The following is a 12,842-nucleotide window of genomic DNA, read 5'->3' as shown; positions in this document are numbered from 1 at the left end:
AAATTTGGGGGAATTTGGGGAATTTTGGGCGGAAATTTGGGGAAATTTGGGGAAAATTTGGGGAAATTGGGGAAATTTGGGGGAATTTGGGGAGATTTGGGCGGATTTTAGGGGGATCTGGGGGAAATTTGGGAAAATTTGGGGGAAAATTGGGGAGATTTTGGGGGATTTGGGGAAAATTTGGGAAAATTTGGGGGAATGGGGGAAATTTGGGCGGATTTGGGGGAAAATTGGGGGAAATTTGGGCGGATTTGGGGAGGTTTGGGGGCGATTTGGGGAATTTGGGAAAAATTTGGGGGGAAAATTGGGACAATTTGGGGAGATTTGGGAAAATTTGGGAGGAATTTGGGGGCATTTGGGGGAAATTTGGGAAAACTTGGGGGAATTTTTGGGAATTTGGGGATTTTTTTAGGGAATTCCGGGATAATTTTGGGGCGATTTTGGGACATTTTCGGGGTCGTTTTTCACCATTTTAACCAAATTTTTGGGGGATTTTTTGGGGTAGAATTCCGGGATTTTTTTGGGGATTTTCGGGGAATTTTCGGGGAATTTTCGGGAATTTTCGGGAATTTTGGGAATCCTGACCCCTCCCCTCCCCCAGCCCTGCCCCACCCCGCGCGGATTTTGGGGGGTTCCGAGTGCCCGCAGGGGGCGCACGCGGGGCTCGTGCGGCTTTTCCAGTTTGACCAGTTCGTGTGCGGGGGGGCCCTGCTGAGCCCCCAGTGGGTGCTGAGCGCCGCCCACTGCTGGGCCAGGTGCGGACTGGTTTGGACTGGTTTGTACTGGGAGGGACTGGGAGGGGATTGGGAGGGATTGGGAGGGGATTTGGGGTTACTGGTTTGTACTGGGAGGGACTGGGAGGGACTGGGAGGGGATTTGGAGTTACTGGTTTGCACTGGGAGGGACTGGGAGGGACTGGGATGGGATTTGGGGTTACTGGTTTGCACTGGGAGGGACTGGGAGGGACCCTGGGAGGGACTGGGAGGGACTAGGATGGGATTTGGAGTTACTGGTTTGTACTGGGAGGGACTGGGAGTGACTGGGATGGGACTGGAAGGAGACTGGGAGGGACTGGTTTGTACTGGTTTATACTGGGAGGGACTGGGAGGGATTGGGAGGGACCCTGGGAGGGACTGGGAGGGACTAGGATGGGATTTGGAGTTACTGGTTTGGACTGGTTTGGACTGGTTTGGACTGGGAGGGATACTGGGAGGGACTGGGAGGGACTGGGAGGGGATTTGGAGTTACTGGTTTGTACTGGGAGGGACTGGGAGGGACCCTGGGAGGGGATTGGGAGGGACTAGGATGGGATTTGGAGTTACTGGTTTATACTGGGAGGGACTGGGAGGGACTGGGAGTGACCCAGGGAGGGACTGGGAGGGACTGGGAGGGGACTGAGAGGGGATTTGGGGTCACTGGTTTGTACTGGTTTGTACTGGGAGGGACCCTGGGAGTGACTGGGACGGGATTTGGAGTGACTGGTTTATACTGGGAGGGGATTTGGGGTTACTGGTTTGTACTGGTTTATACTGGGAGGGACTGGGGGGCCCTGCTGAGCCCCCAGTGGGTGCTGAGCGCCGCCCACTGCTGGGCCAGGTACGGACTGGTTTGTACTGGTTTATACTGGGAGGGACTGGGAGGGACTGGGAGGGACTGGGAGGGACTGGGAGGGGATTTGGGGTTACTGGTTTGTACTGGGAGGGACTGGGAGGGACTGGGAGGGACCCTGGGAGGGACTGGGATGGGATTTGTAGTTACTGGTTTATACTGGGAGGGACCCTGGGAGGGACTGGGAGGGACTGGGATGGGATTTGCAGTTACTGGTTTGCACTGGGAGGGACTGGGGGGCCCTGCTGAGCCCCCAGTGGGTGCTGAGCGCCGCCCACTGCTGGGCCAGGTGCGAACTGGTTTGGACTGGTTTATACTGGTTTGGACTGGGAGGGACTGGGATGGGATTTGGAGTTACTGGTTTGTACTGGGAGGGATTGGGAGGGACTGGTTTGTACTGGCCTGAATTGGGAACGCCCTCCTGTCCATCCCAGCCACATCCAGGTGTGCTCAGGTGAGCTCAGGTGAGCACAGGTGAGCACAGGTGAGCTCAGGTGAGCTCAGGTGAGGGGAATAACTGGGAATTCTGGGGTTACTGGTCAAACTGGTTTGAACTGGTGTGAACTGGTTTGAACTGGTGTGAACTGGGAACGCCTCTCTCCCCGTGCCAGCCACCTGCAGGTGCGCGCAGGTGAGCACCACCTGTCTCAGGTGAGCGGTCACGAGCAGTTCGCGGCCGCCGTGGAGCTCGTGGTGCACCCGGAGTTCGGCTCGGACGAAAATTCCCGAAGGTCCGGGCGGGGTTTGGGGAATTCTCGCGAGAGTTCCTTCGGGAATTTTTCGGGGAATTCTCGCGAGAATTTCTTCGGGGATTTCCGGGATTCCGGCCGCTCGCACGATCTGATGCTGCTCAGGGTGGAGCCGCCCTTTACCTGCGGGCCGCAGGTGAGGCCCCTCCCCCTCCCCGAGGCCCCGCCCAGCGTCGGCTCCACCTGCACCGTGATGGGCTGGGGGACAACGACCAGCCCCGAGGGTACGGACTGGGATGGACTGGGAGGGACTGGGAGGGACTGGGAGGGGATTGGGAGGGACTGGGATAAAGTGGGAGGGGATTGGGAGGGCCCCAGGTGTGTCTCTGTCCCAGTGTCACCTGTCCCAGGTATGTCCAGGTGTGTCCCCAGGTGTGTCCAGGTGTATCCCAGGTGTGTCCCCAGGTGTGTCCAGGTGTATCCCAGGTGTGTCCCCAGGTATCCCCAGCTGTCCCCAGGTGTGTCCCAGGTGTGTCCAGGTGTCCCCAGGTGTGTCCCCAGGTGTGTCCCCAGCTATCCCCAGGTGTGCCCAGCTGTCCCAGGTGTGTCCCAGGTATCCCAGGTGTCCCAGGTGTGTCCCCAGGTGTTCCCAGGTGTCCCAGGTGTGTCCCAGGTGTATCCCAGGTGTGTCCAGGTGTCCCAGGTGTGTCCCAGGTATCCCAGGTGTATCCCAGGTGTGTCCAGGTGTCCCAGGTGTATCCCCAGCTGTCCCCAGGTGTGTCCCCAGGTGTTCCCAGGTGTCCCAGGTGTATCCCAGGTGTGTCCCAGGTGTGTCCAGGTGTCCCAGGTGTGTCCCTGTCCCCAGAGTCGTACCCGGAAGTGCCGCAGTGTCTCAATGTCACCGTGCTCGGGGACAGCACCTGCCGTGAGGCCTACGGGGCTCAGGTGACCCCGGACATGCTGTGCGCAGGTGTGGACGAGGGCGGCAAGGACTCCTGCCAGGTGAGACACCTGGGGCACCTGTGTGTCCCCTGTGTGTCCCCTGTGTGTCACCTGTGTGTCACCTGTGTGTCACCTGTCATTGTCACCTGTGGCATGTCACCTGTGTCACCTGTCATTGTCACCTGTGTGTCCCCTCGGTGTCCCCGATGTCCCCAATCCCCCTCAGTGTCCCCTGACTGTCCCCAAGGTGACTCCGGGGGTCCCCAATGTCCCCAATGTCCCCAGTGTCCCCAATGTCCCCAATGTCCCCAATGTCCCCCCAATGTCCCCAATGTCCCCAATGTCCCCAAACCCCCCAATGTCCCCAATGTCCCCAAACCCCCCAATGTCCCCAATGTCCCCAATGTCCCCCAATGTGTCCCCAATGTGTCCCCAATGTCCCCAATGGTGTCCCCAATGTCCCCAATGGTGTCCCCAATGTCCCCAATGTGTCCCCAATGTCCCCAATGGTGTCCCCAATGTCCCCAATGTCCCCCAATGTGTCCCCAGGGTGACTCGGGGGGTCCCCAATGGTGTCCCCAATGTGTCCCCAATGTCCCCAATGTGTCCCCAATGTGTCCCCAATGTCCCCAATGTGTCCCCAATGTCCCCAATGTGTCCCCAATGTCCCCAATGTGTCCCCAATGTGTCCCCAATGTCCCCAATGTGTCCCCAATGTCCCCCAATGTGTCCCCAGGGTGACTCGGGGGGTCCCCAATGGTGTCCCCAATGTGTCCCCAGTGTCCCCAATGTCCCCTCTGTGTCCCCAGGGTGACTCGGGGGGTCCCCTGCTGTGTCAGGGCCACCTGCAGGCCGTGGTGTCGTGGGGGGAGCAGCCGTGTGGGCAGCGCGGCCGGCCCGGGGTCTACGCCAGGGTCCAGCCCGAGCTGGCCTGGATCCGGGAGGTCACCGGAGTGACCACAGGTGACCTCACCTGTGACACCGAGTGACCTCACCTGTGACACCGAGTGACCACTGAGTGACACCGAGTGACCACTGAGTGACACCGAGTGACCACTGAGTGACACCGAGTGACCTCACCTGTGACACCGAGTGACCACTGAGTGACACTGAGTGACCTCACCTGTGACACCGAGTGACCACTGACCACTGACCCCACCTGTGACACCGAGTGACCTCACCTGTGACACCGAGTGACCACTGAGTGACCACTGAGTGACCACGGGTGACCTCACCTGTGACACCGAGTGATCACGGACCATCCTGAGTGACCACTGACCCCCCCCGACTGACCACTGACCATCCCGAATGACCACTGAATGACCACTGACCATCCTGAGTGACCACTGACCCCCTCGAGTGACCCCGAGTGACCACGGACCATCCCGAGTGACCCCGAGTGACCCTTGACCCCTCCCCTTTTCAATAAACACCAATCAGAGCTCAGAGCGCGTCTGGCTCCGCCTCCTTTGCCGTGTCTGATTGGCTGGGGAGGGGGGTGACGTCATGGGTGGCACTGGGGGCAGCCCAGAGCCAACTGGGAGCAACTGGGAACAAACTGGGAACAAACTGGGAGCAACTGGGAACCAACTGGGAACAAACTGGGAACAAACTGGGAGCAAACTGGGAGCAACTGGGAACCAACTGGGAACCAGCTGGGAACAAACTGGAGCTTTCTCCCCTCACAATTCCCGCCATTTCCCCCCTCACATTTCCCGCCATTTTCCCCTCACGATTCCCGCCATTTTCCCCTCACGTTTCCCGCCATTTTCCCCTCACATTTCCCGCCATTTCCCCCCTCACATTTCCCGCCATTTTCCCCTCACGTTTCCCGCCATTTTCCCCTCACGTTTCCCGCCATTTCCCCCCTCACGTTTCCCGCCATTTCCCCCTCACGTTTCCCGCCATTTTCCCCTCACATTTCCCGCCATTTTCCCCTCACGTTTCCCGCCATTTTCCCCTCACATTTTCCCGCCATTTCCCCCTCACGTTTCCCGCCATTTTCCCCTCACGTTTCCCGCCATTTTCCCCTCACGTTTCCCACCATTTCCCCCTCACGTTTCCCGCCATTTTTCCTGGTGGGGGAGGGGCTTGGGGGGGATTTGAGGCTCTTGCTGGGACATCCAGGTGCCCCCCTCAGGTGTTCCAGGTGACCCCCAGGTGTTACAAGGAGTCCCCCAGGTGTGCTCAGGTGTGCCAGGTGACCCCTCAGGTGTGCCAGGTGACCCCTCAGGTGTGCCAGGTGACTCCCCAGGTGTCATCCAGGTGCCCCCCAGGTGTCCCAGGTGTGCTCAGGTGTGCCAGCTGACCCCCAGGTGTTAGAAGGAGTCCCCCAGGTGCCTCCCAGGTGTGTTCAGGTGAGCCAGGTGACCCCCAGCTGTCCCTCAGGTGACATCCCCAAGTGCTCCAGGTGCCCCCCAGGTGTTACAAGGAACCCCTCATGTGCACTCCAGGTGTGCTCAGGTGTGCCAGGTACCCCCCAGGTGCCCTCCACGTGCTCCAGGTGCCCCCCAGGTATTACAAGGAACCCCTCAGGTGTTGCAGGTGAAGTCAAGAAACCACTCAGGTGTTAAAAGGAGCCCTTCAGGTGTTACAGGTGAGGCCAAGGAGCCCCCCCCAGGTGCTCCAGGTGAGCTCCAGGTGCCACAAGGAACCTCCCAGGTGTTACAGGTGAGGTCAAGGAGCCCCCCAGGTGCTCCAGGTGAGCCCCAGGTGAGCCCCAGGTGAGCCCCAGGTGCCACAAGGAACCTCCCAGGTGTTACAGGTGAGGCCAAGGAGCCCCCCCAGGTGCTCTCCAGGTGTGCGCAGGTATCTCAGGTGAGCCCAGGTGTGTCGTCTCCGCCGTTGGCGCGGATGGTGCGGCGGATCCAGGTGGTGAAGGCGCAGACCCGGCTGTACACACCTGGTTTGCCCTCCTGGCCGCACACCTGCAGCCCCCAGGACACCACGCCCTGCAGGTAACCCCCGCACACCAGCGGGCCCCCGGAGTCACCCTGCACAGGTGAGACAGGTGAGGGACAGGTGAGTGCCCCCAGGTGAGTTTAAACCCTTTCTGCCCATACAGGTGAGTCCCCCAGGTGTGTTTCCCACCCATTTATCCCCATACAGGTGAGTTTAAACCCTACAGGTGAGTCCCCAACAGGTGTTTCCCATCCATTTATCCCCATACAGGTGAGTCCTCCCAGATGTTTCCCACCCATTTATCCCCATACAGGTGAGTCCCCCAGGTGTGTTTCCCACCCACTTATCCCCATACAGGTGAGTCCCCCCCAGGTGTTTCCCACCCATTTATCCCCGTACAGGTGAGTCCCCCCCAGGTGTTTCCCACCCATTTATCCCCATACAGGTGAGTCCCCTCCAGGTGTTTCCCACCCATTTATCCCCGTACAGGTGAGTCCCCCCCAGGTGTTTCCCACCCATTTATCCCCATACAGGTGAGTTTAAACCCTACAGGTGAGTCCCCCCCAGGTGTTTCTCATCCATTTATCCCCATACAGGTGAGTCCTCCCAGATGTTTCCCACCCATTTATCCCCATACAGGTGAGTTTCTCCCATACAGGTGAGTCCCCAACAGGTGTTTCCCACTCTCATTCCCCCCCCATACAGGTGAGTCCCCCCAGGTATGTCCGAGTCCCATTCCCCCCCCTACAGGTGAGTCCAACCCCCATACAGGTGAGTCCCCACAGGTATGTCCCACTCCTGTTCCCCCCCATACAGGTGAGTCTAACCCATACAGGTGAGTCCAACCCCCACACAGGTGAGTCCCACTCCCTCCCTCTCTCCCCATACAGGTGAGTCTCCCTAGGTGTTCCCCAGGTGTGTCCCTCTCCCATTCATCCCCATACAGGTGATTTCAACCCACACAGGTGAGGTTCCCCAGGTGTTTCCCTCTCCCATTCATCCCCATACAGGTGAGTCCCACACACACCTGACGCCCCCCCACCCTCTCAGGTGTGCCTCCCCCACACCTGGCCGCACCTGGCAGGAGTCGGTGCTGTCACCGGGGCGGCCGCCGGCGCAAAGCATGTTGGGAGTGATGGCACCTGGGTACAGGTGAGCGCAGGCAGCGTTGGACCAGGTGAACACCTCCCCACACTGCAGCACGTCCGGGAACGCACCTGGCGCAGGTGAGATGGATGGGACAGGTGTGAGACAGGTATGGGACAGGTGGGGATGGATGGGACAGGTGTGGGACAGGTGAGACACAGGTGTTGGACCAGGTGAACATCTCCCCACACTGCAGCACGTCTGGGAACACACCTGGGGCAGGTGAGAGCAGGCAGGGACAGGTGAGATGGATTGGACAGGTGAGGACAGGTGGGACAAGTGTGGGATAGGTGGGACAGGTGGGCATGGATTGGACAGGTGTCCCCACCCCTCACCTGTTCCCCAGGTGTTTCCCCCCACGCCCTCACCTGTCCCCAGGTGTGTCCCACCCCCTCACCTGTCCCCCAGGTGTTTCCCCCCACGCCCTCACCTGTCCCCAGGTGTGTCCCCCCTACCCCCTCACCTGTCCCCAGATGTTCCCCCCACCCCCTCACCTGTCCCCCAGGTGTTTCCCCCACGCCCTCACCTGTCCCCCAGGTGTTTCCCCCACCCCCTCACCTGTCCCCCAGGTGCGTCCCCACCCTCTCACCTGTCCCCTCACCCCCTCACCTGTCCCCCAGGTGCGTCTCACCTTGCGGGCTGCGGGTGCTGCCCCAGCCGGACACCACACACCTGTCCCCTACCTGGGGACACCTGCGGGGCAGCGGCACGGGCTGCACGCGGGGGCTCAGCTGAGCGGGACTGCGCAGGCGCAGCAGCATGACGTCACTGTCATGGCGGCCGGGCAGGTAACGCGGGTGCACGAAGGCGCGCGCCCAGGTGAGGCATTGCTCCGCCCCCTCGCGCTCCTTCAGGCTGTGCTCGCCCAGCAGCACCCGCAGAGGGCTGGACAGGTAAAGGGACACAGGTGAGCACAGGTGAGATCACCTGGGGCAGGTAAATACACCTGGGACAGGTAAAGGGACACAGGTGAGCACAGGTGAGATCACCTGGCACAGGTAAATACACCTGGGACAGGTAAATACATCTGGGACAGGTAACACACACACCTGGAACAGGTAAATACACCTGGGACAGGTAAAGGGACACAGGTGAGCACAGCTGAGATCACCTGGCACAGGTAACACACACACCTGGCACAGGTAGCACACACACCTGGGATAGGTAAGTACATCTGACACAGGTAAAGGGACACAGGTGAGCACAGGTGAGATCACCTGGCACAGGTAAATACACCTGGGATAGGTAACACACACACCTGGGACAGGTTAAGGGACACAGGTGAGAACAGGTGAGATCACCTGGCACAGGTAACACACACACCTGGGATAGGTAAAGGGACACAGATGAGCACAGGTGAGATCACCTGGCACAGGTAAATACATCTGAGACAGGTAAAGGGACACAGGTGAGCGCAGGTGAGATCACCTGGCACAAGTAAATACACCTGGGACAGGTAAGTGGGGATTTGTAATGGGACACGTGATGAACAGGTGAGGCTTGGTGTACCCAGGTGTGTTTATGTCCCTCTCAGGTGTCCCCAGGTGTATCTCAGGTGTGCCCAGGTGTCCCCAGGTGTATCCCAGGTGTCCCCAGGTGTATCCCAGGTGTATCCCAGGTGTCCCCAGGTGTATCCCAGGTGTCCCCAGGTGTGCCCAGGTGTCCCCAGGTGTATCCCAGGTGTCCCCCAGGTGTACCCAGGTGTATCCCAGGCGTATCCCAGGTGTCCCCAGGTGTACCCAGGTGTATCCCAGGCGTATCCCAGGTGTCCCCAGGTGTCCCCAGGTGTCCCCAGGCGTATCCCAGCTGTACCCAGGTGCCCCCAGGTGTATCTCAGGTGTCCCCAGGTGTGCCCAGGTGTGCCCAGGTGTGTGTCACCTGTCGGAGTGGCAGTGTGCGGCGGTCAGGACCCAGCTGTGGCCGATCAGGACTCCCCCGCAGTGAATGGCGCCCCCCAGGTGTATCCCAGGTGTCCCCCAGGTGTGCCTAGGTGTCCCCAGGTGTCCCCCAGGTGTGCCCAGGTGTGTGTCACCTGTCGGAGTGGCAGTGTGCGGCGGTCAGGACCCAGCTGTGGCCGATCAGGACTCCCCCGCAGTGAATGGCGCCCCCTGGCTGCAGCAGCAGCACCTGGTACGGGTGGAGCCGCCGCTCGCACCTGGCCCCGCCCACGATGCGGTTCTCGTCTGCCCCCGCCGCAGCTGCGCACCAGTATGGACCAGTTAGAACCAGTATGGACCAGTTAGAACCAGTATGGACCACTTAGAACCAGTATGGACCAGTATGGACCGGTTAGAACCAGTATGGACCAGTTAGAACCAGTATGGACCAGTATGGACCGGTTAGAACCAGTATGGACCAGGTAGAACCAGTATGGACCAGGTAGAACCAGTTAGAACCAGTACGGACCAGTTAGAAGCAGTATAGACCAGTTAGAACCAGTATGGACCAGCATAGACCAGTTAGAACCAGTATGGACCGGTTATGACCAGTATAAACCAGTATGGACCAGTATAAACCAGTACGGACCAGTTAGAAGCAGTATAGACCAGTATAAACCAGTATGGACCAGTGTGTACCAGAATGGACCAGTTAGAACCAGTATGGACCAGTATAGACCAGTTAGAACCAGAATGGACCAGTTACAACCAGTATGGACCAGTTACAACCAGAATGGACCAGTGTGGACCAGTATGAACTAGTATAGACCAGTTAGAACCAGTTACAACCAGTATGGACCAGTGTGGACCAGTTACAACCAGTATGAACTAGTATAGACCAGTTAGAACCAGTATGAATCAGTTACAACCAGTAGAAACCAGTTAGAACCAGTAGAAACCAATTACAACCAGTGTGGAGAAATTACAACCAGTAGAAATCATTATAAACCAGTTAAAACCAGTATGGACCAGTTAAAACCAGTATGGAGCAGTTACAACCAGTAGAAACTATTGTAAACTAATAGAAACCAGTATGGACCAGTTAAAACCAGTATGGAGCAGTTACAACTAGTATGGAGGAGTTACAACCAGTAGAAACCATTATAAACCAGTAGAAACCAGTATAAACCAGGAGAAACCATTAGAAACCAGTATGGACCAGTATGGACCAGTTAAAGCTAGTAGAAACCAATATGGACCAGTACAAACCAGTATAAACCAGTACAGAGCAGTTAAACCCAGTATGGAGCAGTAGAAACCAGTTCAAACCAGTTCATCCCAGTGCCCCCAAAGTGAATCCCAGTTCATCCCAGTTCAAACCAGTGCCCCCAAAGTGAATCCCAGTTCATCCCAGTTCAAACCAGTCCATCCCAGTTCATCCCAGTGCCTCCAAAATGAATCCCAGTTCGTCCCAGTTCATCCCAGTCCACACCAGTTTGGACCAGTGACCTCCCAGTGCCTTCAAAGGGCCTCTACAGTAAATCCCAGTTCCTCCCAGTCCCTCCCAGTCCTTCCCAGTATCCCCAGTTCACCCTCCCAGTTCCTCCCAGTCCCTCCCAGTGCCCCCAGTTCACCCTCCCAGTACAAACCAGTTCCACCCCCTCAATTGCCTCCCACTCACCCCAGTCCCTCCCAGTCCAAACCAGTGTCCCCAGTTCACCTCTGGCTCCCTCCCAGTTCAGCCCAGTTCAATCCCAGTTCAGCCCAGTTCATCCCAGTTCAGCCCAGTTCCTTTCCACTGCCCTCCCAGTCCTTCCTCCAGTCTCTCCCAGTACAAACCAGTATAAACCAGCATAAACCAGCAGCGGCCGCAGCCCTTTCCCAGTGCCCCCCGGTCCAAACCAGTATAAACCAGTACAAACCAGTAACCCCAAATCCCCTCTCAGTGCCCCCCAGTCCCTCCCAGTATAAACCAGAGCTCCCAGTACACACCAGTATAAACCAGCAGCAGCCGCAGCCCTTTCCCGGTGCCCCCCGGTCTCTCCCAGTATAAACCAGTATAAACCAGTATAAACCAGCAGCAGCCGCAGCCCTTTCCCAGTGCCCCCCAGTATAAACCAGTCCAAACCAATCACTCCCAGTATAAACCAGTATAAACCAGCAGCAGCAGCCACAGAGCCCTCCCAGTGCCCCCCAGTCCCTCCCAGTCTCTCCCAGTACAAACCAGTATAAACCAGCAGCAGCAGCAGCCCTTTCCCGGTGCCCCCCGGCGCCCCCCAGTCTCTCCCAGTCCAAACCAGTCCAAACCAGTACACACCAGTATAAACCAGCAGCAGCAGCACCCGCAGCCCTGTCCCAGGGACCCCCAGTCTCTCCCAGTCCAAACCAGTATAAACCAGTATAAACCAGTACACACCAGTATAAACCAGCAGCAGCACCCGCAGCCCTTTCCCGGTGCCCCCCAGTCCAAACCAGTATAAACCAGTACACACCAGTATAAACCAGCAGCAGCACCCGCAGCCCTTTCCCGGTGCCCCCCAGTCTCTCCCAGTCCAAACCAGTATAAACCAGTACACACCAGTATAAACCAGCAGCAGCAGCAGCCCTTTCCCGGTGCCCCCCAGTTTCTCCCAGTCTCTCCCAGTCCAAACCAGTACAAACCAGTATAAACCAGCAGCAGCCGCAGCCCTTTCCCGGTGCCCCCCAGTCTCTCCCAGTCTCTCCCAGTACAAACCAGTACACACCAGTATAAACCAGCAGCAGCAGCAGCCCTTTCCCGGTGCCCCCCGGTGCCCCCCAGTCTCTCCCAGTATAAACCAGTACACACCAGTATAAACCAGCAGCAGCAGCAGCCCTTTCCCGGTGCCCCCCAGTCTCTCCCAGTCTCTCCCAGTCTCTCCCAGTCTCTCCCAGTATAAACCAGTACAAACCAGTACAAACCAGTATAAACCAGCAGCACCCGCAGCCCTTTCCCGGTGCCCCCCAGTCTCTCCCAGTATAAACCAGTACAAACCAGTACAAACCAGTATAAACCAGCAGCAGCAGCAGCCGCAGCCGCTCCATGGCGAGGAGGAGGAGGAGCAGCAGCGCTGGGGGAGGGGCGGGGATGAAGGCGCCGCTTCCTTTAAATCCCCGCGGAGCCGCTCCGGGCGCGCCCAGTTCAGACCAGTTCAGACCAGTTCAGACCAGTTCAGACCAGTTCAGACCAGTGCACTCCCAGTTCAGCCCAGTGCACTCCCAGTGCCCTCCCAGTTCAAACCAGTCCATCCCAGTTCAGCCCAGTGCACTCCCAGTGCCCTCCCAGTTCAAACCAGTACACTCCCAGTTCAAACCAGTGCACTCCCAGTTCAGCCCAGTTCAGCCCAGTGCCCTCCCAGTTCAAACCAGTCCATCCCAGTTCACCCCAGTGCCCTCCCAGTTCAGCCCAGTTCACCCCAGTGCACTCCCAGTTCATCCCAGTCCCTCCCAGTTCAGCCCAGTGCCTCCAAGTGTATTCCCAGTTCAGCCCAGTTTAGCCCAGTGCACTCCCAGTTCAGCCCAGTTCATCCCAGTTCACCCCAGTTCATCCCAGTCCATCCCAGTGCCTCCCAGTTCATCCCAGTGCATCCCAGCGCACTCCCAGTTCAAACCAGTCCATCCCAGTTCACCCCAGTGCACTCCCAGTTCAGCCCGGTTCATC

At 58.3% G+C, this 12,842-nt stretch overlaps 2 protein-coding genes across 4 annotated transcripts; one reads left to right on the top strand and one right to left on the bottom strand.

Annotated features, from left to right (window-relative positions):
- Nucleotides 1-2,348: 2,348 nt before the first annotated feature.
- Nucleotides 2,349-4,685, top strand: LOC148220492 (beta-fibrinogenase mucrofibrase-3-like). 3 transcript variants are annotated; one of them, XM_088155324.1, is made up of 4 exons: nt 2,349-2,581; nt 3,163-3,299; nt 4,049-4,229; nt 4,294-4,685. In XM_088155324.1, the coding sequence occupies exons 1-3, from the start codon at nt 2,452-2,454 to the stop codon at nt 4,226-4,228; spliced, it is 447 nt and encodes a 148-aa protein (XP_088011450.1). In that variant the 5' UTR covers nt 2,349-2,451; the 3' UTR covers nt 4,229; nt 4,294-4,685. The 3 variants fall into 3 exon arrangements, with proteins under 3 accessions (XP_088011450.1, XP_088011451.1, XP_088011452.1); XM_088155325.1 differs by having other exon boundaries at nt 4,049-4,234; nt 4,320-4,685; XM_088155326.1 differs by having other exon boundaries at nt 4,049-4,273; nt 4,316-4,685.
- Nucleotides 4,686-5,950: 1,265 nt separating this feature from the next.
- LOC148220491 (trypsin-like) lies at nt 5,951-9,738 on the bottom strand. The gene is made up of 5 exons (XM_088155342.1): nt 9,693-9,738; nt 9,319-9,544; nt 7,918-8,171; nt 7,218-7,357; nt 5,951-6,232 (listed from the first exon to the last, which is right to left on the bottom strand). Exons 1-5 carry the CDS (start codon nt 9,736-9,738, stop codon nt 6,053-6,055), a joined length of 846 nt encoding a protein of 281 aa, XP_088011468.1. The 3' UTR covers nt 5,951-6,052.
- Between the last annotated feature and the right edge of the window lie 3,104 nt (nt 9,739-12,842).

The sequence above is a fragment of the Sturnus vulgaris genome, chromosome 37, assembly GCF_052056855.1.
Source record: "Sturnus vulgaris isolate bStuVul1 chromosome 37, bStuVul1.hap1, whole genome shotgun sequence".
Lineage (NCBI taxonomy): Eukaryota > Metazoa > Chordata > Aves > Passeriformes > Sturnidae > Sturnus > Sturnus vulgaris.
This window is presented reverse-complemented; position numbering and strand designations above follow the sequence as displayed.

What these genes read in the sequence shown, in the direction of transcription:
- LOC148220492 (XM_088155324.1), top strand. Translation starts at nt 2,452, where the DNA reads ATGCTGCTCAGGGTGGAGCCGCCCTTTACCTGCGGGCCGCAGGTGAGG. An exon ending in GACAACGACCAGCCCCGAGG is followed by an intron (nt 2,582 to 3,162) that starts GTACGGACTGGG and finishes CCCTGTCCCCAG; the next exon opens with AGTCGTACCCGGAAGTGCCG. An exon ending in GCGGCAAGGACTCCTGCCAG is followed by an intron (nt 3,300 to 4,048) that starts GTGAGACACCTG and finishes CTGTGTCCCCAG; the next exon opens with GGTGACTCGGGGGGTCCCCT.
- LOC148220491 (XM_088155342.1), bottom strand. Translation starts at nt 9,738, where the DNA reads ATGCTGGTCCATACTGGTTCTAACTGGTCTATACTGCTTCTAACTG. An exon ending in GTCTATACTGCTTCTAACTG is followed by an intron (nt 9,545 to 9,692) that starts GTCCGTACTGGT and finishes ACTGGTTCTAAG; the next exon opens with TGGTCCATACTGGTTCTAAC. An exon ending in GCACACTGCCACTCCGACAG is followed by an intron (nt 8,172 to 9,318) that starts GTGACACACACC and finishes TTACCTGTCCAG; the next exon opens with CCCTCTGCGGGTGCTGCTGG.